This window comes from Struthio camelus, chromosome 5 (genome assembly GCF_040807025.1).
Source record: "Struthio camelus isolate bStrCam1 chromosome 5, bStrCam1.hap1, whole genome shotgun sequence".
Taxonomy (NCBI): domain Eukaryota; kingdom Metazoa; phylum Chordata; class Aves; order Struthioniformes; family Struthionidae; genus Struthio; species Struthio camelus.
Window position 1 is genome coordinate 65,818,935 of NC_090946.1, and position 26,332 is coordinate 65,845,266.

A 26,332-nucleotide genomic window follows, 5' to 3' on the forward strand; every position below is an offset into this window, starting at 1 on the left:
AGGATGGGTCTTCTCCTTCTTGAATTAAAGCTGAAGTTAAAAGATGTGTTTAAAATCTAGTGGAACTTGCACTTTCTATAGCTCTTGTGTTCAAATTATTACTTGTGATGTTGGAGATAAATCTAGGATGGCAACAAGCCATCTATGTAAGAATTTAGTATCTTACACCACAGTAGCATGTTATTCACCTCAGAACTTTGGAGCTATTTTTTACTTGTAATTTTAGAATATATTATTATTTTCTTCGTTCAGATGCATTTGTTATGCGTTTGTTATGCCTGTTTGTGTGTGTGTGTTTTTTTTTTTTTAAACACCAGCTAGTTATTTTCATGAACTTACTGTTTTGTGAAAGCAACTAATTTGGGATGTGATTATGTTTACATGGTTTGAGTTTTTTTGCTGCAGATAAAGATTTTCCAGAACTTTTTTGGATCTGCATGAGAAATGTCATGACTAATGAAAGTTATTGTTTTTAATCCCCTGGGTTATCAACTAAATCCCCCATAACCTAATTTTTGATGGTATGCTGTATCAGGTAGTTTTTTTTCAGCTTGCTAATTTACACTACATTGTATCCATAAACACTGACCATCTGTTCTCTATGTTTCCTATTATTGTGGTAGCAGAACACTTAAGCAATGCCACTAGCCAAACTAACTTCCAAGCGAGATTTTTTTGTGAGAGTCACTGTAGCAAAGCACAAACATTGCACGATGACTGAATATAAATTTTGAGATCGGATGTTGGAGAAGTTTTATTATTAGATGTCCATTTGAAAAGGATAGAGTTGAGATGGAAGTGATTTAGTTAGGGGGATCCATTCTTCTTCCTCTGAGTATTATAATTGCATATCCTGCATTATCACCAATGCTCCTTTGTGTACCATATTCAGTAAGTTCCACTGAGGCTGCTCCTGGAATACTGTTTTAGGTGAAAGCTCCACTGACTTGTGAAGAAGTTTAAGTCTTGTGGGCTCTCACGATGCAGTTATTTTTAATTTTCCTCAACAAGTTTTGCAAGGACTGATATGATCAGGTCTGCCCAGTACTGACAAGACCAGCCCCTAAATTCAGATTAAATCAAAATATGACTTAAATTTGTTTACATGCATTTTTTTTTTTGCATATAATGATGTGAATGTCTAAATGAAAGTGTAATTGTTGCTCATGTCAGCGTAGCCGATGTAGTTCATCTAGAGTAGCGGTAAGACTTGAGATTCAATGGTGCATGTTTCAGCATGTGCTTGCTGCAGAATGCTTTCCTGTCAGGTACTCTGGTAGCCAGAATGTGCTGACAGCTGTCATACTGCACATTCACAGCTAGTTTCACCCTTTGTAGCTAGGTGCACCTAGTATGTTGGTGTGTGTCAGTCAGACCTTTATTTTGCTGTGCTCATACCAGTTGTCTGTCAGTGCTCCTGGCTAATTAGGGGCATACAGTCCAGGTAAGATGATACAAATTGAGAGTGGGCATAACCTCTTTCTATTTAATACAGGCCGAGAATCAGCTATTGCAGACAGGCACATTTTGTCAGAAATATGGAGGAACAGAAGATTGATGGCATCGCCTAATGGGACACATGAAAGAAAGAACTGTACAGAGCCAGGTAAGATGGGAAGACTTCATGGTGTCCTGTAAGCTGTTGAGATGTCATGTACTGTGCAGTCATGACCAAGTTGCAGTGATGTGTTAGGGTAAACATAAAAGTATCAACATTATGAAAAAGCAAGACTGTACCATGTAGAAAGAAGGTTTATGGTGCTATGGAACCACAATAACTTTATCTACCAAAGGTAGAAGTTAATATTTAGACATAAGAATGTTTTGGGGTCATTGTGAGGCTCAAGGTGACAGTTTGATTTCATGAGTTTCTTTTCCTTTGGTCATTGCTTCTGTGTATCTGATGCTGTGTTTATTGCAGTTGTAATGAGTGGTGCACTCTTCTCGAAACCATGGGTAGCTAAAAATACAGTGTTTGAGATAACATTGAGGACAGTATTTTGTGTTTATTACCATTCCAGACTTAGCCAGTTTTTGCTATGTTTTTTGCTGAATGCCTGGTTTGCTATGTATTCAGAGTATGAATTTATATTTTGTGGAGGAGGATGGTGAGGTAAGTAATATGGAAACCCTGGAATTCATTTCCATTCAAGATTTCCATCCTGGCCGGGGGATAGTATTGACCGAGGGCAGGGATAGATGATGCCTTTTAATATGAGTGTTAGTCCACAATGCTTTCATCTTCCCATCTGTCTTTCCAGTATATGTTTCCTTCCTCTCTGTCCTTGCCTCTTCATTTACGGTGTGTGGGAGATGAGACATTTTGCCAGTGGCACTAGCCAAATTAATTTAAAGTTCAGATTTTTTTTTTTTCATGGTATGACTCTTTGATCAACCAGGGGATGACAGCAGAGTCTGTACCTTCTTGCAAACAATGACAGCGTGAATTCTGGGATGCTGCCAGCCCCAAGGCCCTAGAGAAGTTTGGAACAGTGCTCCCCCCTTTCACAGTTACGTGTTACAGTACTGAGATGCCTATTATGTCATTAACTGTGCCTGTGCCTTTCTGAGGATAAAATGGAAGAACCTTGCTCAAAGTATGCTGGTCCAAAAGCTTAAATTTTATTGCTTTGATGCCCAAGACATCTATACTCCTAAATTGGACTTCTCTATACTTCTGTTAAGAAATTATTCTGAGTTTGTTTGCTCTTGTTTAGACATGTAACCCTATGATACTGTTGGTTTATCCATCAAAGTTGTTCACAGAGAATAAATAAGAAACAAATGGCCTTTTGGAAAGATGTAATTATTCTTGATGAGTAATCAGAAAATACTGTTCTTTCCCATTCCTTTTTTGTTTTCCTCCATGTATTTGGATGCATCGATACCATCACGTATGAACACACTTGTGTGTGTGCATGCACGCACGCACACACATGCACACGTATGCAGAGCCAAGCCAATAGAGAGCACAAAATCATAGAATTTGGATCAGAAAGATACCTTTCAAAATTTTTGATGGGAATTCCCATTCAGGATGAATGGGAACTTACATACACTGATATGATAAAACTGCTAAGGGAGAATATTTTCCATATGGTTATGTATAAATTGGAATACCTTGAGCAATGCTGACTTCTCCAGATATTTAAAACAAATGAGTTGGCTTCTTCCCCTCCTCCAAAGTTGTAAGATTAGTTTAAGAATCGTTTGATTAAATAAATACAGCTGGTTCATTTTGATTTGCTTTCTGAAATTTGAATCTTTAATGTGCACTTTTCTCTGTAACCAAAAGGGCTGAACCCATGGAAGCTGGGAGTCCTAAGTGTACTTCAGCATGCTGAGGCTTTAAGACGACTGTCATGATACTTGCATTGAATTCATGATTTGTAGCCAGAGTGCTGGAATTAGCTTTTTTTTTTTTTTTTTTTGGAGAGGTGTTGCTCCGAGTTAGAACACAGGTTTACTGACAAACTTGTCACAGTATTGCAATGGTTGCCTTTCTAGTCACTTCCTGTTATTTTATAGTTAAGTGCAGCTTATCTCTCTGGATCTTATATAGCTAAGGGGAGATACAGACACTGCATGAGTGGCTAGATAAAAGATAGTTTCAAGTGTTCCCTGTATTAGTAGCTATCTGAAGCTGATGTTTGTTGGACAGGAATGCATTTGTAAGAACCAATGATGATTGTTGCATAATAATAGCTAATTGGAGATATTTTTTTTTTTTTGGTTCCTGTCTGATAGCTGGAGATCGAGATCTGAATTGTAATGTGAAGAAGTAACCTAAACTATATCAAAAAGGAGCAGGTAGCATACACACAATCTCCATGACACATACAGCTAGTGTAACCCCATAACTACATCTGGGAAAAGTAGTGACAGGAAGCACTGAGAGGCTTGATCAAGATTGCACAGGAAATTGGTGAGAAAGTATGGATTTTCACTTGAAACATGTGAACTTTCACTAATGTGCTTACCCCAGAAAACATCCTTCTCGGTTTAAAGAAAATCTGAGAAATGTATTGTCAAATGTTTTAAATGACTAGACTTTATTTGTGGTCATTTGTTTTTATACCTTACGAACAGATAGTACATCTATATGCTATATTAATACTTAAATGCTCTGTGTAGGCTCCGTTATGGGACATGCTTGTTCTTACCTATGTCATTTCTGTATCTGCCTTAAGGACTAAGGGCCCTTCAACTGCATGTATGTGTATATGTTACATAGCAGTTTCCTTATGTGGATGTTTCTGCAAGTGTGTTTAGGATACAAGAACTTCGTAACACCTTGGGGATTGCAAATTCTTCCTGAGAGCCTGTTAACCCTTTGTGTTGTTGCAGTGCTTTTGCTGTGCTCCCACTTTATTAGCTTCCCACACAAGTCTGCAGCTTTACTTCCGTTTTCCCAAAGGCTTTCAACAAAGTTAATTTATTTATCACCTCATCCCCTTTTCTTACATGCAGATTTAAAAAAATCCCAATTGTCGGAAGTTGCAGCTGTAGAAGTTTATAGGAGCATGAGAACCCTGCAGTCCATGACAGTAGTGACAAGAGCTCATGCTTGGCAATATATCTTGGGTGAAAAACTCCGTAACCTTCTAGAAATAATGGAGGAGCCTACACTGTCTGAGCTTGCCTCTCTTACAGAAGTAGATCGTTTTGTATTATGTTCTTCTGAAAACATTATTAACACTTTTGGGGCCATTGTATCAGAACAGAAAAAAAAACCTCTGAAGTCTTGGCAGTGTTGCTTATAAAAAGAACCATGAAGTGGTGACAAAGGAAAGAAAAATTAATAAAAAAAGGAAAAAACTAAGAAAAGAGCAGTTTATTTGTTAATACTGGAGGACTAGAGGGAAAGATTTGTCTAACATTTGGAGGTCAGAGGGGCTGATATTTATGAATATCTTAAGGGTTGCTATCATTTTTTCTGAGAGTAACTATTTCACAGTCATAAGGATTTCAAGATACCACCTATTTCATAGAGGCAGCAAAGGACCTGTAGGTCATTTGTGGGAAGAAGATGCAGTGTTTGAGAGCCCCAAGCTAACCTCACGTCTAGGCCAGACTAAGACCAAGTTCTCACCAAAGTTAGTGTGTCAAATAGCAGTCTTCCAGTAAAGATGCTTCCTGGCTTGAAACTGCTCCTTTGCTAGAAAAATTGCCATGAAAATAGGCAAAATGTTGTAGAGAGCCAGGTTGGAGACTTACAGACAGTATGTAGAAGGCTCTGGACTTGAAAAATTTCGCGAGAGCCTGAGATTTCTGGATTATGAATTTTCTGTTCATTTTATTTTGAATAACCCCACTACCCTCTCTGGATGACTGCTGTGTTTAGCCTGCCTTCAGGGAAAGCAACCGTCCTTTTCTTCACAGCTCTAAAAATTCTTCCTAGGTAAATTTCTGTAGGAGGGGGAGTTGATCTAATCCCCACTTAAAGCAAAATGATCTGAAAGGAAGTTAGTTGTCATTAACATCTTAACAGATCTCATTAGTTTGCAACCAATTTTTTTTTGCCTATCCAGACTCTCACTTCCATCTGCCAACAGCTCGCTAGCTTGCACTGCCATCTGCCCAGCAAGACTGATTTATAGCTTCTCTGCTCCTATGGCTTGCCTCTTGTTTCAGAATGTACCCATGATCTCCATGTTCTCCAGCACTGAAGTAACATTTCGAGAGCAATTAAAAGCAGGGGTGATTGGGTGGTATGGTGCATCTATTAGGTACACAGTGTCTAACCATGTGACTACAGTGGGTCATGTTAGGCTATTAAAGCGATTGATCTGGAGTGTTTTCTGTTGTGAATATTTTCAAGTAATCCATGTATACATTTAAATGATATTCTGTGAATTAGAAATGTGTCACAATATATGTTTGTTACAGCCTTCTGACACTAGTCAGTGGGCTGCCTTGAGCTAGAAGAATTTTGTGGGCTTTTCTCTCCAGAGATTTGCCCACTATGGACAGCTTGTGAGCTACACTGATTGATTTTAACCAGCTGCGGATCTGGTCCAAGTGTGCTCTTTCCATTGTTACCAGTGGGTACAGATGAGCTGTGGGTTGGGGGAAACAGGTCAGTGTTTCTTTCTGGCCCATGCTGCCTTTTATTTTAGGATTAAAAGGCACATTGTAGCAGTGTTTTATGCTCTTATGGTGAAGGAAAAAGAAGCAGTCCTCTACAGTGAAATAAAGTGTGTTGGCTAGCAGCATGTGTATAACTGAGTTCTGAGTCAGAATCAAAAGTCATTAAATCTGTGTACGTTTTACACTGTAGTTATTCAGACCTTGGGGACACCTGGGGAATGTGATGCATTGTAGAGAAACTGCAGAAATCTTAAATGTTTTTGCTAACATACCACACAGAATACAAGAGCCCGCACTTTTCCTACAGAAGTCAGTGACGGTGTCCTCACTGAGTAGAGGAAACGGAACTGGCTTTTCAAGGTAATTTTACAAAGAAAAGTTAGAAGAAGCTGTTTCTTGTGCATTTGTAGTGAAGAAGGCTGTAGGAAGCATCAATTTCATCAACTTTATTTAACAAACATGATGCTTAGTTAAATACACCATTCTCAATATGGATTTATATATTCTTTTCTTAATCCTCACAGACACATTAATATATAAGATCATAAACTTTGCATGTTAAATGCTGTTCTAAACAGAATTTTTTTTTGCTGATGGAATCTGTCATTTCGTGCTGATGTTTTCTTTTAAACAATGTGATAATGATCTTCACTAGATCATTCCATTCTGTAACTGGGATAAATGTGTTAGAACCCCCTTTTTTTAGGGTGGTAGTATCTTTGCAACCTTTTGTTTGATGATAGGTCTAAATTGGTAAACTTGACATGACCTGCAGTTTCTTCTACTATTCATTTGTACCGTGCCTAGCACAGCAAGACTGTGATCTTACTGAGGTAACAGTAACAAAACCTGTGATATGTTACTTGCAAATATTCCACCCAATCTTTCATAATCAGTCAAACTTTTCTCTGCTGTTATGCACAGAAAATGTGCAATTGCAATGTGGTAGATTTAGTGATAGTGCATCTGTTTTGATTTGAAATGTTTCTTTATTTGCATGCCTTATGCCCTCAAAGCCCAGGAAATTTGTCAAATTGTCCTTGCAATCTAAAAGAAAATGAAAATGAGGAAAAGCTTTAAAAAAAAAAAAAACTTAGCTTGTCATATGCGTATAATAGTCATGTAACATATAGGTGCTATGTCCAGCAAAAAGGTATATGTGTGTGTATATATATATGTATATATGTACACATATACCTATATTCATATAGCAGAAAGATTTACTAACCAGCTAGCATTTAGCCTATCTCTGACGCTTGTCACCTGCTTAGGTTGTTTTTCTTTTGATGTCTCTGGGCTTAGCTTATCCCTCTAGATGTTAGGTGGTAAAGTTTATTGATTGTCATCTCGTGTGGATAGTTTCCGTTTCCCTGGAGGAGACAGATGTGGGATCATTTAAAAGCACATTAAGTGGACTAGTTGAGGGCAGTTAACAAACCTTTAATGGCAAGTTATTCTTGTTTGGCTCCCCAAAGTCTTCTAATCAGGATTCACACCTAGGTTTAGGTCGAAATTCTGACATTCTTTGCCAGACTTATTGATGCGTGTATTGAAAGGGTTGGTGCAAGGTAGATGTCACTGAAGTCATATGGGAAAAGTGTTTTGTTTATATTTTAGCTTTTTGTGAACCAGTTTAGAGAATGTGCTTTGTTTCAAGTTAAAGTTTCAAAAATAACCAGTCTTCTGCCTGAGCTGTTCGTTTCTAGCAGCGTATTAATACTAGCATCCAAAGCAGTAGAAAGAAGTGAGACAAACATCTCTCCGTGGTTTAGCTTAACCTGCTGGCAGAGTCCCCTGGAGAGCTGAGAACACGAAACGAGCTCCAGGGTAACTTACCCATTTCCCCAGGTCTAGGCGCCAAATTTGCGGGAAGTAGTTTAGCACACGGTAAATAAGTATCTGACTAAAATGCCATTTAGAGATGTAGTAAACAAAGGCAAATGAAACATACAGTAAATGACACTTCTTTCTATTCTTAAACCTAATAAGAACTAGGGTGGTGGAGAGGTTACTTGATAAAATCTTTCATGTGACTCAGATTCACACACAGTTGATTTTGGTCCAGTTGAAGCACACTGTGGATAAGGATTTTTACAAGACAAGGCTTTGCTCTGAAACCAAGAAATGGACTTAAAACAAAAATCACAATCTGTGAAATGTAGCAGCTTCAGAACCGAATCTAACATCTGTGGTCACAGGCCTTCACTTTCTCTGAATAGAACAAAAAGCCCAGGTTTGAATGCTCTGGAATGCTAGACTAAGATCTAAAGTTTCCCATATTAGCCAGGCTCTGTGTTTAGAAATTTGATTTCCTGTGTTTTAGATGACAATACCTAAACTTTCCCAAATGTTAATGTAATAATGCTTCCAACATCTCTCCCTGTGACTGAGGGCGACTCAGGCAGACAGCAGCATGTAAGTTACTGGCCCGATGTCAAAGAGGAAATCTGTGATGGAAGAAGAATCAAATCTAGACATCTCCCAATCGAGGCTCCTACAAAGATGACCTTAGGTCCCTTCTGACCTGAATTTTCCTATGATTTTATGCTTTGGTATAGAAACCAAATGACTTAGGTTTCACTTGCAACATATTTGAACTCCTGAATTAAGGATTTCAAAATCAAAGTTAGAGGATTGGACATCCAGAGCTATACGGTATCACTGAATATCTTTCCCTTAATGTGGGATTGTGTGTGCGCCTGTTCTTCTTCACTAGTATGGGCCATGCGAGGAGACTTTTTAACGTGGAAAACTGTTCCATTTTCTACACACACGAAGTCTTGCTGTTGGTATGAAGGCCATATTTAAATTTTTCCATCTTTATTCATAACTGTTTTATTTTCACTCCTTGATTTTATACTTTTCACCTTATTGTCTGTGACACAAAGCCATGCACTGCAGTTGAGACAGAGAATACTGCCATCTTGCTTCGTATCATGCACAATTGCTATTATACCTCATTCTACTCTTTTAGGAGATTGGGGTTGAAAAGGCATTGTAAATCAGTCTTGGTGAGCGTTAATCCATGCTGTTGGGGTCTGCCTAGGACAGAGACTTTGGGAGGTACCAGGTTGTTTGATAGATGTTAAAGCATTGCATTCATTATTTTTTAGTATAATGATTTAAATGAGTGACTGGGTAGAAGGGAAGGACAGAATTTTGCATTGGAAATTTGAAGTGGGCACTAGCAACTCTTAGATGGCTGTGGTTTGTAGCTAACTTCAGACTGTCTGATATATCCCATTGCAAGAACCTGTCCAAATTCTTTGTAATTTTGACAAACTTTAAACATTGGAATCTGGAATAATGACTCTCTGATTCAGATTTCTAGTTTAAAAGAGAAGTGCAAAGAAAAGGCTGAGTGCTTCTGTGTGTTGAACTTGATAAGTTTTAGATAGGCTGTTTTTATGAATACTAGAATAATCCAGTCACGTTCCACAGTGTGGCTAGAGAAAAAAGTTATTTTGCTTTGTTTATTGAAAAAAACCCAAACTGGTGGATTTTAGAAACCTGGTAGGAGAGAGCCACTTATGTCTATGACACCTGCATAATTTTAGATTAAAAACTGTCAAAAATAGCAGCTTGGAAATTCTTTTGAGAGACTTGCAAGACTGTAGCTAGTATTTCTGAAAATTCCACCTTTTCTGGATCTATATTTGCTCCTGAGGGTCAAAGAGCAATGCGGAGAGCAGAGATGCCATCTCTGTGCTCTTAGTTTCTTTCTCATCAGACCTGCCTGGACCATACAGTGTGGAGGATTCAGGTGAAGCTGGACAAGCACGGAAGCAGATTGTGTGAACCAGCTGGAGGTGGGAAATGGTCAACCAGAAGTTGAAAGTTGATAGAGGAACACGAGATTTGAAGTTAGGTGGTAGGAGACTAAGAATATTCAGTAATGGAGACTGGAGTTGGAGGATAGGTAAAAAGGGATGCAAAGACATGGGTGGATGGAGGGTTAGTCTGGATAATGAACCATGGAAGAATCCAGGGCAAGGAGGCTGGGGCCCTGGGAACTAGTAAGTAGAGCAAGTAGTAAAAAGGGTAAAGAAATCAAGATGCAGTGAGAAATTTGATTTTTGTTTGGGTCAGGAGTCTAGAAGAAAAAGCAAGAGAGGCTTCTGAGAAGTGCTTAAGTTATAGAAAAGCTTGTTTTCAGCCTGATGTGTGGTACATAAAAGCATCCACAGGTTATAGTCCTGTTTTGATTCTTAACATGGATTGGGAAAGAGTGTTTTGACAGACTGTACTAATGAGTCCACGTAGATAGAAAGCAATTCAGAAAGCTTCACCAAAAATAGGCCTTATTGAGTCTCAGTGTTTGTTTTAAAAGTCAAAATTACTAATTTAAAAATAGTCTTAGTCACTGTGTGCTATTTCATTGCATCAAGTCACTTTGTTCTACTAATATTCCTGATAAAACCCTTTGTTATTGAATTATTTATTCAGAAGTTACATGATTTGCTTATACATTTCTATTACTGTATTCGTTAATGCCAAAGACTTTTTACAGAATAGATGTGGCTATCCACCTAGCTGACTGAAAATACTCCATGAAGGCACTGACAATTAAACTGGCATTACTGCTGTTCTACAAGAAGGCAAAACGTTCAAGCAATAAAGAGTGATGGTTTCCTTTATTCTTTAAAGTTGGCAGACATTGAAGGCATTATAGTAGAAAACATAATAGCCTTAGAAACTGTGACTCAAATTCATTCCTGCTGGGACTCTACTGATGAGTCGGAATACAGCAGAGCAGATACTTCAGGTAGAGCACAGGCTATGTGTATATGTCCTTGTTCAATTGTTTCCCTTTTTATGACATTAAACCAGCAGTATATGCTAGATTAACCATCTTAAGAGAGTGGTGTTCTCTACTCACAGAGGGGAACAGTGGAAAATGAGCTTCCATCCTTTCTGAGAGCAAGAAGATAATTTAGACTGTGCCTGTTTGGTTTCCATGCATATTTACTTGTTAGTCTATCTTGAGAGATTGCTGACACCAGTGGCTTTTATTTTTTCTTGCATATGATGCAGTCACTTGTTCAGTGGGCTGAGGGTAATATAACTGAATCTACTGCACAGAGGTATTTAAGTGCATGAATAACAAGATCCAAATACTCACAGATGGTGGGGAAACTTCTCAACTTTAGAACTGATAAAGTTAAAATTGAAGAAATTATGTTTGGAAGTTTAAAGAAACTAAACTGGGGAAAAAAAAAATATTTTTTTCATCTATTGTGAATCAGCATGTGCTTTGAATTTTGAATTCCTCACCCAAAACACTACAGACTCTGGTCTGGGCAGTTGAGGTTCTGCCCTGCAGGTTTCTTGCTGGATGGTGAGACCTTTCACGTTTAGTTCTCTAAACATAATTATTCTGTGGTGAGAATCTTATCTCTTTAAATACATTTTCATGCCTTTGCAAAGGTAAAATTCTTTGCCCAATTATGTCACACTTCTTTAACTTCCTCCACAGGATCTTTGGTTTCCGTGGCCTCGCATTGTAGAGTTTTTTTCTTACCTTTTTAGGCTTTTCACAATCCTTCCCCTTCACTGCTGCTCCTGGCTTGTATCTGCTTCTTTTGCTGGTGCTGACACTTTGAGATGAGATTCCAGTGTCCATTTGTCTTTTCTTACTTTACTATCTTGATGCTGCCCCTCACAGTATGTGAAAGAAACTACCTGGAAAATCATAATTCTTCCCCTTTTCAAATCTCTTGAGCCATTAGTATGGTGGCATCTCAGGAGATCAGCCAACCAGGATTGGTTAGAATGGGAAGAAGTTAGAGTATTAATTATTCGTATTTCAGTCACCTGCCAGTTTAGGATGGAGGGAGGCGAGAATGGTCCTTCTGGAGCTATGTGTTGTCTGTGCTCATTGTGAGATGCAGTATTTGTTCCAGAGAGCTCATAATAGAAATAAACAAGACAAAGGGGAAGAAAAAGACTGAAAAAGACAAGATGACTTGCTTAAAGTCTGTAGAGAAGGTCAGCAGCAAAACTTTTTCTTTTGTTTTTTTAATCATAAATTGCACCTATGTGCAATTGAGTTCACTGAATGATGAGGTTTTGCTGCTGCCAAGCTCTCAGCCCACCTCCCTCATCAGCTCATAGCCGCTCCGCTCCTCTATTGTACTTTATTTCATGAGAAATTTAACTTTTCACAACAGAGTTCTTTTTCTGTATGTTTTTACAAAGTCTAACAGAAGAGGGCGCAAAGACTAGTTAGCAGTAGAAACTGATGGGGATATGCCCAGTACTACTTCAATATGCTGAATATTTTTGACTTATAGCGATGCCTAGAGGTTGTCAGTGAAGTATCCAACTTGCTACTGAGAAGTGAAGTGGTTACCACTCCCCAGCTTATTGTATCAAATAGCTGAATTCTACATTACAGAGTGATTATCATTTCCCCTTCTTTTCTACTTAGAACGAGAAGGACCCACGTTAGGTCAGGAGGAACCCTGGAGCATGTAGATCTTTCTAGTTCATCCCACAGGAGTGGAGGAGAAGCATGGCTGCCCCAACCGTGAGAAAGAACTACCGCTGCTGTGCATAGCGAATGGAGATGCCTGCAAGTGATTTTTAAGCTGGAGGCGTGAACCAGGATCCTGAGAGAAAGAATGTAGTCGCTAGGGACGTTGCATGTCTCAGCTATATCGATGGTTCCTCTACTGGGGCAATGTTTGCTGGTGGACGGAAAATAGGTTGGGGCCTGCTGTGTGAGAGGGACCCTATAAAACAACAACACTGCTTTGCCATACCAAGAATAAAATGAAGCTCTCTGCCTGCAGGCTAAAGCAGGAAAGAGCAAGCTCAGCAGTATTTCCTTCCATGTAAGCAAATCCGTGCTTGTGTCTGATTCAAAGGCTGTTGAATTTTATTTCCATTGATCTTTAGAGGGCTTTTGAGTAAGGCTTAACTGAGTTTCTTGAGTGCGGAACAAGAACAAATATTCCAGACGTGTAGTAAATTATTTTTTTAAATTCTTTGAGTTTAGTCCCGTTCTTTGGTCATCCAGGGTTGATTAGTGTAACAGCACCTGATGGGAGAATTCTTACTTGGAAAGACTATCTGGGATCATCTCCAGAACTGCTTTAATCTGTGGATATTCAGGGCAACTAAGTTTAGTAAGTACTACTTAGGTAATTAAAGGTTAGAGCCGGGCTGCTTTCTCTGCAAGACAACACAGACTAGTAAATGGAAATTAATCAGAATGACTGAATGTTACCTACTGTATAACAAAGTCTGTTCCCAAGCTATGCAACGTTTGACTTTGTGTTACGGGATTTTGACAGTAGAAATAATACTACTCTTTGTGTAGTGCTGAAGATAGTACAACTAGCACAGATTACTTGGGTTGAAAGGAGTATTTATAACTGCTTACAAAACAATCAAGGCACACCTTTTGCACCTTTAGACTCAGGTTTGCTTTGGAAAAAAAAAAATGCAGAATGGCTCTGAAAGAATTCAGCCTCTACTGTATGCATACTTGTGAAATTTTCTTTACTTAGAATCTGTTTTACCAGTTCATACCCACCAGTGTGTATACACAACTGATGTGTATGTGTGGGAGATATGTTAAATAGAGAAAAGGACTATTGCTACAAGCTTTGCATGGTTTTAAAAAGCACTGTGTTTCTAAAAGCTCAGTTGCTTTTGAAACTGGTGAGACCAATTGGTGAATTTTTAGACACCATTAATTATTTTCATGATCTTTTGATTTTGTTAAACACTTTCAAATTTTGATTTTTTTTTCCACTCCCAACCTTTCCCCATACCAGCCCCTGCAGGGTTGAATGCTATACAAATGCCACTAGTGGTCCTGTTCTTCTGGGATGAGATTGGCAGATGGAATGGGAGTAGTGATGCATGTACAAGTTTTCTTAATGAAAAAATGATTGCCTTCACAGCTAAAATTCTTCCCTTGCATCCAGACAGTGACTAATTACAAATATTGTGATCCTAGTGCCTTGCTGACTCTGAACCATACCGTTAGAGTTGAGCACTGCTATGCAGCTCTGAGAGGAGAGGCTGCACCTACATCAGACCTCTGCCAGATATTTTGTGACGTAGCAGGTCCACCTCTATCAGTGGTGCATTTCTATCCTCCTCTGAAGGGTCTTCATGTGTGGAGGCTAGTTAAGTACATCTGATAACTTCTGGAAGAGGCAAGGACCTTCTGTATCCGAAGTGTAGGGTGGAAAATGGCTGCATTGGACAGCACTGGCTGGGTTGCCTGGCTGTGTTAAGGCACTTAGTCCTGTGATCCCTTGTGCTCAGACAGCAGTAGAGGATGATATCTCATGAATATGGAGGGCCTACAGACCTGCTCCCAAACTGATATCTTGCTCATATTATTATAAAAAGTAGATTCTGATCTGTTTTCTGTAGAAAACTAAGTTCCATCTCTATACTAGGTGAGCAGAGTTGGAGGGGTTAGAATAAAATCATACTTCTGTTTTTGCTATCAGTAAGTTACAGATATGTTTCCTTTTTGTTTTAGTGACTGTTTTTTGTTGACTGCAGTAGCTGAAGTCTCAAAAGCTTGTGTTTGGTAGTTCTGTTCCTTCACGTAAGACCTATAGCACTGAACCCTTGTGCACAAGACTTTACTGTAAGAGACTCAGGTCTGGTGTTTCAGCTTGGGATGGGGACCAAGAACTCCTCAGTTCTAGTTGTGGCTGCAGGAGTGACTTTGCCTCTGTGACTTTGCCTATGTTCCTGTACTCCACAAAAAAGGTGTTTGTTTTTTTTTCCTTCTTCCTAGGGAAGCAGAGTAAATTAAACACCAATTGGTAATCTAGATCCCTTTGACTCCTTTACAAATATTATCCAGTTAGATTGAGCTCTGAACACATAAAGCATCTTTATAATGCTAAGCCTTGTCTGTCCCTGCAGAGAATTAAGATGATCCTGACTTCCTCAATAGTAAATTTCGACCTAATTATGTGCCACAGTATAGATTCTGATTCAGAGTGAATATAAATATGGTGTAGCTTGTTAAAAATCAGTAAGATGTCTACTTTTTCCCCTTATTCAGTTCATTGCTGTGACTTTTTTTGTCGTCTTTCTTCTACTTATCCTAAGTTCTGCAAAAATACCTTCCCTCCTTTTCTGCTTTTACAAATATGTAATGTTTACTATGAGGAGAGAAAGGAGTGCTTGTATTTAAATAGTATATCAAATTAGTCATTTACAGGAGTAGAAATTCAAAGTTTTACACTCATTATGTTCCAAAAGAATGCATGTGTATTCTGCAAGTAAATACATTTATCTGTTATAGAAACATCAGTAATTCTTTTACAGTAGTAATGACTAACATGGAATTTTTCATTTATTTATATTAATGATATAGTAAAACCTTCACTGACTTACTATTTTAGTTATATGGTGATTTTGTATACTTAATCTGGCGAGGCTACTTGGATCGTATTATTTAACAGCCACGGATGAAAGCCTCTTGCAATTAAGAGATTAACCACAATTCCTCTGTGTTTTGATTCTGCCTAAAGTCTGGCATGTGAATACATGTGTACTTTGAGTGGACCCATGTTTGAGCTGATCTGGTGGGGGGAGTGCTCTCCCCTTCCTCCGTCAACCCTCCCATAAGAAGACTTCTGTTAGCCAAAATATTTTTGTGTAATTTAAAAGATTTAAATTCCATCGGTATTTCTTCAGATCCCGATATGAGTGCTAGACAGCTTTATCACTGCTGAGTAACAAAAATGAAGAAAAGAAATTTGGCCTAACTGGCTGTTGAGCTGTATGGTCTATGTTTTATAAGTAAAGCAATCCAGATCATTTGTATTTCTGTGAAAGGAACTCAAGGAGCATGCCTTTGCTCTGTACTGTGAAAACATTCGCTCACTAGTACACAAAGATGGAGGTGTGTAATTAAAATTTTGAGAAAAATCATATTATTGTGAGATACTAAATGATGATAAGCCTCAAAATCCATTTTTCAAGGCTTGTCAAAGGTTAATGCCATCCATAAAATAGTTCTGGCTTCTAAGAGGATGATGCATTGATTTATTTACTTGTTCCAAATTAGAACACGAAACTTTGATTTAAAATGATTTTCTATTGGGAAAATATCTATTAATTCAGATATTTGAAAACCAGACCAGGTTGGCTCTTGTAAATCAGCACAGCTAGTGTTTCTTGATGTTGTGTAACAGCTAGTGATGTGACACTGGAGTTTAAACTTCAGAAAAAGCTGATTAGTGTAAACCTCCCTTGTTGTGTTAAGGACAGGCTGGAGTGACATCTCTGCTAAAGTGAAATGACCCACACAAAATATGATTGCACTTCTGTACTACAGAAATAGTCCTATCAGTCAAAGTTAATCTTCTAAATACATGTGTGAATGTTATTTATTTATTTTTAGCTGATGTTTGGATTAATTTTTCATTTGAGTGGCATCTCTTTCTGTCCACTTTCTGGAAACTGAGGGTATGAAATGCAGTTCTTCAGTTGGGATGCTAGCACACAAATAAACAGTACTCCTTGAGGTGGACCATTTTCTCCCCAGGAGGAAATTAGGTAGAACTGGACATTTGATATGACATTCCAACCATGGTAAATTCACCTCAATTTGAAAGGCATATTTTAAATATACTCATAGTATATCTAATTCATGAGTTCACTTGGCTCACTTGAGCAAGATTCTGATTCAGGACAGCATTTAAGCATAAACTTTAAGCATGTCATTAAGTTAAAGTCAAGAAAGTTGATGATCCTTTCTTGAACTAGGACGTTTCCACTGCCTTGGGCATCCTGCAGTAAGAATTAGTTATGTTTCAGCCTGTGTTCAGGCAGAATGGGACTTAATATAGGGAGCGATGCCTGGGTGTCTGGGGGTGTGTGTATTTGTGTTTCCCCCATGCCCCAAAATAATATTCTACGTGATGTGGCCACTTGCCCTTTCTAACCCAATGCTTGCATCAGTGGGACTTAACCATACACAGCAAATGCAGCGTTGGACACTAGGATCTTGCTGCCTGTGTTTAATAACTGACCCATGGAAAATTTACGCTCAGAATACATCTAAGTTCGTTGCGTAGGTTTTTAGCCATCCTCTTTAGCTCTTCACTTAGTCAAACCTGATGGAGCATGGTGCAATTCAAGTCCCACTTCCTACAGATAAACCTGAGGCAGTAAAAGTGGCAAGATCTGCACTGAGTAACTCAAGAGTACATGCCCCTCTGACTTCCCTGCTGACGCTGAAAATATGGTCACAGGACAGTACCGAATGAAAATAAAAATTGAATCAAAGTTATCAGTGGCTTGAAAGTGTGAAGGCTGAAAGTATTTAGAATATTTAGAAATTTGAGGGAAATATATGTATTTACTGCCTGTATAGCTATTTTATCAGCAATGTACGTTATCTGCTCTAGCTGCAATCTTGACATTCAATCAGATCCTCAACAGATAAAACCTGCATGCAGATATTTTGATTTACATCAGAGAGTATATACTCTTAAGAAGCACTGTTACTTAAAATGGGGAATAGACATTTTATATCTTTTTCTGTCTCCAGTATTCACATGCTCTGCAAGGCTTGTATGTGAGCTGACCATCTAATGACCTTTAAAAATGCAGCCTTTGGAGAGATAAGGAGGGATTTGTTAGTTGACAGATTTGTGCTAGCAAGCCCCAGGTTATTTAGGGAAGTCTGGAATTTTGTACTCTTAGATTTAAAGAATATTGTGTAATTCAGATGAAAAGCAAAGTACTAAAATCTTAATTCCACTAGGAGAAATATCCCTCAATTTGGCTTTCTCGGGGACATTATTTTTTATTCATGTTACTGGTATGTCTCATAAAAGAGAAAAAATATTAAGTTTCCTCTTAATTTTGGAATAATTTGTCGTGCAACTATTTTCTTTCACAGCAGGACTACGAAGCAGCCTGGAAAGCTTGTTCTTTATTTTGAACAGTGAATCTCTGTTCTGATCTTAAATCATTCAAAATCACACAATTTGTAGTCAGATGCACATATTTCCTCCACTAATTACATAGTAAAAGCATTGACATGCTAAATTTTATAGTTAAAGTACTGAAATATCCCTGTGTCATCAAAATAGACTGTCTAGAGAGGGAGGTTATAGGTAAGTAGGAAGAAGGGGAGCCAAGGAAAAGGACATTTCAAAACTGTTATTGTTGTTCTTCAAGATGAGTGTTTAAATTGGTACAGATGGAAGATGCTAAACTGATTCTCTGGGGACTTTTGCAACCACTTTAAAATTCATATGTTTTATTTCTGAAAAAGTTCACAATGAAATGAATTTATCTAGAGGAAAACAAAGTAGCCTTTGCTTGATGTTTCCCTCTCAGAGAGGGAGATGATGAAAACGAATTACTTGCAAGCAATTTTTTTGTTCTACCTTTTGCGTGGAAGTACCTTGAGTTATGGTAAATGACTTTTGGTGGTAAAACAGAAACTCTAAATCTCTGTGTTTAAAATTATTCGTTGTCCCTGGCCTGTGGAAAAGTGCTAGGTAACATCCACAAGAGTTGTGTATGTGATTCAAACGTGCTGTGTCCCCCTTACAAATTAGGTTGTTGACCTATTTCTGTGCGTTCAAAGCTATGGAACTTGCATCAGCAGCTTAATATAAAGCAAGATATTATTATAGTATGGGTTATACTCATGTCCCTAGAAATTGTTTCTCTGACAGGGAAATAATTGGATATGATTTTATTAAGAGCTTGGTTCCATTTGCATTAAAGTCAATAAGGAAAATTCCCTTGAACAGGAGACGGAAATGGCTGTGGCGGGGGGAGGGGGAATTGTAAGGGCCTTAGTACTGAAAGATATAGACAGATTCCCAGTGACATCTTCAGTGGTGTGAGGATTCTCAGTTCTCTGGATCTCAGTTGGAGTGAGATGTCTTTGACAGTCCCACTTAAGTACAGCCTTAGGCACTTGGACATCTTGGCGCTTTAGTAATAGGGGGAAAGATAAGGAAAACTTTTTGCTGCATTTTAAAAGATCTTTATTTTTTTTCTGGAGTGTTATAGGTCTCTAAACCCAAGTCATGCCCATAGCACTCACACTGAAATCAGTGAGGACTTCTGAAAACAAAATGGATTTTTGAAGAAGTACCTCAGGTAGGGGTGGATGAGTTGCCCTTGCTACAGAATCTTCCACAGGAAACACAAGGAGTTGCTGGAGTGAGAGAGAGTGAAGGAGCAGAGAACAAAAGTCTCCCTGACTGTAGCAAAAATCCCATGTTTAAAGTTAGCAATTCTGGTGGAGCAGGTTGGGAACTGTGGAGCTCCTTTCTCCTTGCTAGCAACACTTTCTCAGTCATTTTGGACTGACTTACTAGTAAATGTGCAAAGATGCAAAACACTTGTACCGCATGAATCAACTTCAGAATTGTAGTTGGGATAGTTACAAGCTGTTTTCTTTTTTAGGGAGAGATGGTGCTCTTTTGAGCTAGCAACCAGTGAGATGTGGGAGCTCTGATCTGACAACTGAAAGATATAGGTTTAAGTTTTTAATGATAATGCCATAGTTGTTATGGTTTGTTCTGAACTCCGCCCTCTGAGATGTATAAGGAGTTCTTTGAGCGTACCTAATGGATCTGGCCTCTCTAATGGCTTGGGCCGTGGATTTTAATGCTGTTTCACCCTGTTACTGGAGAGTAGTGTTGCTCTGGTAAAAGCTAGTTGTCTCTTTCCCCAGATGAAGGTAGTTTTGCACAGGTGAAATCACCTAGGGAACTGCAAGATAAACAGGGAGGTGCTGAGTTCCTGGTACCTCCAGGGATAGGCAATCACTATGTAGATCTTCTGGATTGTTTCTTTAGACCTGGTGTCCAAGTTCTGTCTTAGTCCTGTTTAAGCCCTAAATGCAGCGCTTCTGATTTCATCCTCCGTGTCTGAGGCCTCATTTATGGAACTGGACTAAAAATACTTTTCTACCTCACATAGATTAGGTTGCATGCAACTATGCATTAGATTGTGCTGAAGAAATGGGGGCCATTGAATACCGCAAACAGAAAGACAGTCATAACCACAGAGTACTAGACACGAGATAATTATACATACCCTAGATACACTTTAAATTGTTTGTGAAATTAAATATTACATTTGAAATATCTCCTCTCTGAAAATATTTCATGATAAAATTACAAACCTTTCAAATCAGATACCAAATTTTATACTATAGCTGTTATAGCTGTAAATTCAAAATATTTTTCAGCCATCCAAAACCAGTGATAACTCTTTTTTTTTTTTTAATTGCAAAGTATTTGGCTTTTCAGAAAGCAGTGAGCACTCAACCTCAGAAGCTCAGATCCCGGTAAAGTGCATCATTTTGGCTGTGCATGATGAGAATAACTTCCATTTAATGTTAGCCATCTAAAACTTAGATTTAGCTATACAGAATATTTTTATCATCAGTGGAGACAGGCATCCTGAACACAATGGGTAGGATGAATCTAGTATAATTTTACCTCTCTGATTTAAGATAAGTTTCTTTTATAATCAGTGTTAGATGAGATGAATTCTACCTGCATAGATACGGTTCTTAGTACATTTTGCTAAGGACCCAGCTAAAATGGCAGGAACGTGACCAACTTTTTCTCTTCATTTGTTATTGCATTATATTTTTTCACATGTTGCCCATTACTTTTCATTTTGCTCTGTTCTGTCTTAGGCCTCTGTGAGTTACTTTAATTAAGAGACCCTTCTACTATAAATATGATTTTGGAGGAACTTATGTGTGTGACTTTGAAGAAGATTTAGTCGTATCTTTTGTATTGTTGCAGGCATATATCTTTGCCTTATAAAATAAGTGACTGCAGGATGTATAGCTTAACAGGACCTTTCCATTATTCTTTTTTTTTTTTTATTGATTACAGGTAGTAAAGGAAAAAAAATTAGAAAGTAAAATTTAGGATGCTGTGCTTACTATTGTCATTTGGTTATGGAGAATGTGATTTCAAAACATCAACTGATTCTTTCTCCGAGTCTTGTTCTTGTTTTGGACAGCATGGGTATTTTAGGACTCTTGGCCTTCTCCTTGACAAAATTGTCAATTTACTCCCTAACTGCTGTTAATATAGAGTGCTCCAAGTGTACCTTTCCCACCAAGCAGGCGTTCTGTCTTGCTCGTTTCACTCAGCACAAACACTGTACGTGGCCAGTTTTGTCACACAGATGCCTTCAATCAGGTGGCTCAGCAGCTAATGCTGCTATCACTAATGTGCTGGGCGGTAGCCCCGGTGCTCTGTGTCTGTGATTGAAACCTGCGCTGGAGGATTCAACTCTTCAGAAGCCCACATCTGCAGAACCCAAGACTTGTTCCTTACACAGTGTATCACACATCATGTCAATTGTTTTTTATCTTCTACTGTGTACCTCTTGGGTGCTTTTTTTTATTGATTTCTTTTTTTGGCTGCTGGGCATGCACACAAGTGCTATCAGTAGCAGTGCCATTTATTTTGTTCATACTGTGTATTTTCCAAATCTATGTTTGGACGCTTCCCAGTCTTTGCATCCTCACTGTACGTTTTCATTAGTTGCTGTGTCATTAAGACGTGGATGGGCTACAGGCTTATGCTTGTCTTGCTACTTATTGATCTTGCTTGCGAAGTCTGTTACGGCTGAGTAACTGAAGTAATAATTGCACTTCATAGGTTTTCCAGCATGCATAGCAGTGCTTTTTCTATCGAAAGAACATAGGCTGTGGTAAATTTGGGGCTCTCTTGGTACTGCATACCTCTTTATAACTAGAGGAGTTGGAATGATAGGGTATTTTTCATGGAAATTGTGAGGAAATTGAGCCACAATAGGAAATTGATGAGATGAGCCTTTTGCTCATCTCTCCCTCTGCCCTTCCAGCTCCCTCTAGTGCTTGCTTATAACTTATCCCTTTCTAGAGGGATGTCCATAACCTTTCAGTCCCATGTGTGAACCCCAATACAGTACGAGATTATTGAATTTTTACAATCTGATTGAGTATATTTGGCCAGAATGCAAGATTTGTATTTTTTTTCTGTAAGTAACCGTATGTGTTTGATGGAAAATCAAAGCAGAAATATTTTGTTTCCTTTCTTTTCTATAGTCCTACCATGTTCTGTGAGCTCCCCTTTTCATGGAAAGGGGCAGGTTCACCTCAATGTCAGTCAGATGGACGCAGTGTAGCACAGGAAATGCAAATTTGGCAGAGCAGCCAAACTCATAAAAGTGAATGGAAACACACAGCATCTGAGTAAAGACAGTAATGAACCGTGTCCTCAGCCTCTCTGCTGTAGCGGAGTGTTTCCGTAATGTTCTGTCATCTTTGGAACAGGAACCAAGTCTGTTCTTTCCAGGCACTCAGTGGTCAGCAGTGTTGTTTTGTACTTCAGGACATTTGTGTGTAAACTGTATGTGTTTGAACGGTTGTTATATCTAGACTTCTTCAGGAAAGGACTGTGAATTTTGAACACTCAGAGACAAGATTCAGGGCAAGTCTTGTTCCTCTGGCCAAATTATCCAAAAAAGAGGGCTAAAATGCCCTACTGAGAGGTCCTATGAGGTGTGTCCCATGCCTGCTGTCGCTGATGTGTGCATGTGTGGTGAATAACTGCACCAGAAGCAGAATACAGAATTATGTTTTGTGTAACGTTAATATTTTATTAACGTTTCCAATGTTTGAATATGCTAATGAGTAATAGAGGTCAGCTCAAGTGAATACTAATAATACCTGTGTAGTAGACTGTAGCCTACTGTGCTTTTGTTTACTCTAGATAATAAAGCAAAATTGCTTTTGAATAAAATATTTAGAAGGTTATAGATTTTTTTTCCTCGATGCTTTTTCCTACCCCTCTGCTTGTAAAGGCCGGCTGCCTTAGTAATCATAAGTCCAGCAGCACAAGCTTCCAAGTGACAAATTAGTACTAGTACATTTTTGCAACCTCATTAAGTGATCTAAAATAGCTTAATTTTGTAATTTTACATCTGTGGATATTTTTAAGGAAATATTTTAAAATCAACTGCCAGCCTGATCTTATGCGGTACATAATCAAATGATGGCCCTGATTCAGGAAAACATTTAAGCACATTGTTAATAAGCTCTCCTGAAGTCAGTGAAATTTTAAGTGTATTTTTAAACTGGGACCTTAAAGAGGAAAAAATAATTTCTGATTCCGAAATAATATTTTTGTGGAGGAGGGAAGCCCTTTCTCAAATTTTGAAACTATACTATTGAAAAGAAAGATTGCTTTTATAAACAGAAACAAATTTTAACTTTTTATTTATTACTGGTTCCATGCCTACCTTGGAATAGGCTCAACAGTAACAGAGAACAGCGCTTTGAACCTTGAAGTGGTGACATGCTGTTCACACCTTATTTCTTTTTTTCTGAATTTCCACCCAGAACCAGAGGTCCTACTTTCAGTGCATGAACTATTGATCTCATCCAATCTATTCTTTTCGAACCACTCCCTCCAGAGATCAAGTACTATCTGCAGAACTGGTCAGCAAGCATTGCTACAGCCTAACAGCTCAATATATGCTGTTTCAAAGTACCTTATCTGCATAGGTTGCCTATACCATTCTCTCATTTGAGCCCTTCACATTCACTTAATAGATCTAATAATAATGAGTAGTAGTGAATGTATTTGTCCTCACAGCACTTCTTCTCTCCTCTCCACAGAGGCAGAGCATTTTTATTGGACCCATTTTACAGGTAGGGACCTGAGACCTGGAGAGGTTAGGAGCAAATTTAAGCACATAAAGCACTAAGGCTATGTGTAAGTTGAAAGAAGAGGTCAGACTGGCTGTAAGGAAAAGGCTTTTCACCATGAGGGAAGTGAAGCTTTGGAACAGGCTGCCCAGAGAGGTTGTGCACTCTCCGTCTTTGGAGACTTTCAGGCTGTGTCTAGGTAGTCACTGAGTAGTCTGGTCTGATCTCGTGGCTGACCTTGCTTTGAGCAGAAGGTTGAACTGGAGACCTCCTGAGGTCTCTTGCAGCCTGAATTTTCTCTTCCAGAGAATGCTCTTGTGATGCTCAAAACCCAGTAAGAGATGAGCACCAAAGTGTACAGCAGAGTTCTGCAGTGCACTAACATCTACTACTGCCCATATTAAGTTCAGTGTCCTGATGCCAGCAGTATGTGTAAACCTGAGGTCATTCCACTGAGCTTAGCTCAAAATAGGGAAACCATGGCCGTTTTCTCTCAAAACTATGCCTGAAAGAGACATCAGTGCTCACATGAGAGGCTTGCTTAGTGCATGGTGAGTAGTGTTGTTTCCATCACAGACTAAGTGGATTCAGAGCCACATTTTCCAGGACCCAGGAACGCGCCCTACTGACAAGATTATCAAGTAATCTGGCTGAGAGTATGTTCCTTCTGGAGAAAATTGGATGACTGAACAGCCAGGAACAGTGGGCCACAGGAAAGTATCGCTAGCATACGCAAGGATAAATGCAGGTAGAAGGAGTTCATTAATTTCTGCTTTGGGCGATGCCAATTTCACTGCTTCTTGCCTTTTCTGGAACTGATAGACAGATCTTTATAGTTCAGAAAGAGAGCAAGCAAGAGGGGGGCCTTACTCTGTAGCCTTTTGATTCAGCCAGCCAGCTGTGATGGGATAGATAGAAAGGGAATTAGTCTCAAGTATCCTAGGTTTTCAGCTGGCAATCCTGATTGCCAGCTATTTTTCAGCATCTGTACCTAGAACAGAGATAAACTATAATCCTCTACAAAGAGGGGTGCTTATTTTTATTGATCCCCCTCAAAATAGCATTATAAGGGGTTTAAATCTCCCTGTTGACTATGTAGGGTACTCAGCATTACTATTCCTGCTGCTAGGGTTGGGTACCTAATTGGCATGCTGATGTTTGGTGTTGCACCCCCTAAGCATCTTTCTAGCATCTAAAGCATCTAGTCTAGGTAATTGAACCTTCTTCATCTAGGTTGGAAGTTTTTGGCCTGTAACTTGTTTGATGAAAAAATTAAAGCTTAGCATATATTTTTCTTATATTTTAAGCAACATGAAGAAAATTCCATGTGCGTTATGGGTGGTTAGAATACAGAAGGAAGAGCTACTAACTCTTCTCCTCCAACTGTTTTTGAAGCATCTTCAAAACATTCTACTGGGCAAAACAAAAAGGAATTATATTGGTATCTAAGGGAGCACTTCCTTGTTAAGAAATAATTTTGGTAGGTACGTAAGCCTTTTTAATACATCTTTTAAATTGTTACTGTATTAAAAATAGACAGGAATTACACCTACCAAAACATCTATGGCATGAAATTGGCAGCTAATAAACCAAACATTTGGAGTTGGCAGAAGGCAAAGAAAGGAGTTGAGAGCGTACACGCCTTACTGTTATTATGGAAGTCCTACAGGTACTTTTCTGTTTCTCTCTCTTTTTTTCTTTTTCTATTAAGTAAAAGTATTACATAAGTATTTGTCAGAAAACGGAGTCATCTGTGAACACACACTAGAAGAAAGAAATTGCAGAGCACGTTTTGATCTAGAAAGCATTGTAATTGTAAAGCATCAAAAGTTTCTCCAAATGTCTCTTAGAATGGTGCACCTATTGTACTTTAGTTGTGAAATAAGCAAGATAATACCTGCTCTTTGTTGCCACTACAAATTATTAGATGTACAGAGTGTTAAAGCATCTAGCTGAGATTTTGTTCCCAACATAATATTCTTCATCTGTTAGCAGTATAAAGAGGGTATTTTGATAGTGTTCCTACTTTGCCTTCTGGTCTCATGTGGATGGGAAGTGCTTCTAGCACAGGAAAATTGAGTGCAAAATGCTCAAATACGCCTTTACTGAAATCTACTGCATGTATTGCATACACAAGCATGGATATCATGCATGTACCTCTTCAGTAACACAATTAAAGAGAAAAGCAAATCAAGCTAATTTAATAAAGGAAGATATGGGGATTTGTGGCAGATCCTGCATATATTTTTGGTAGTATTCATCTCTGCATGGGTGAGTAAAGGGGTGTATACAGTTTCTCATACCCAGTACAGGCCCTCTGTCAGAATGTGGCCTTGGGCAACAGTAGAAGTGTTAGTCTGCTACTTCCCCTGCCGTGCAGCTAGGTAAGAAGTGCCTGGAAGTATATGAAAACTTAAAGATCCTTCCATAAGACACTGCCAGTGGTGATAAAACTGACTTAAGAAGACCTAACCTTTGACCTCTTGATTCTGTCTCTTTACTGCTGTTTATTATCTTTGTTGTGCTGTAAAGCAGCTCAGTGAAACAGTCTGGGTT

The 26,332-nt window shown here is 38.6% G+C and overlaps 1 protein-coding gene across 3 annotated transcripts in view; it reads left to right on the top strand.

Annotated features, from left to right (window-relative positions):
- SLC24A4 (solute carrier family 24 member 4) overlaps nucleotides 1–26,332 on the top strand; it is a 103,378-nt gene that overhangs the window by 1,855 nt on the left and 75,191 nt on the right. For all 3 annotated transcript variants that reach the window (XM_068946860.1, XM_068946861.1, XM_068946862.1), the window contains one exon: nucleotides 1,496–1,606. In XM_068946860.1, coding sequence (XP_068802961.1) covers nucleotides 1,496–1,606 — 111 coding nt within the window. Of the gene's footprint in view, nucleotides 1–1,495; nucleotides 1,607–26,332 lie in introns of those variants that run through there.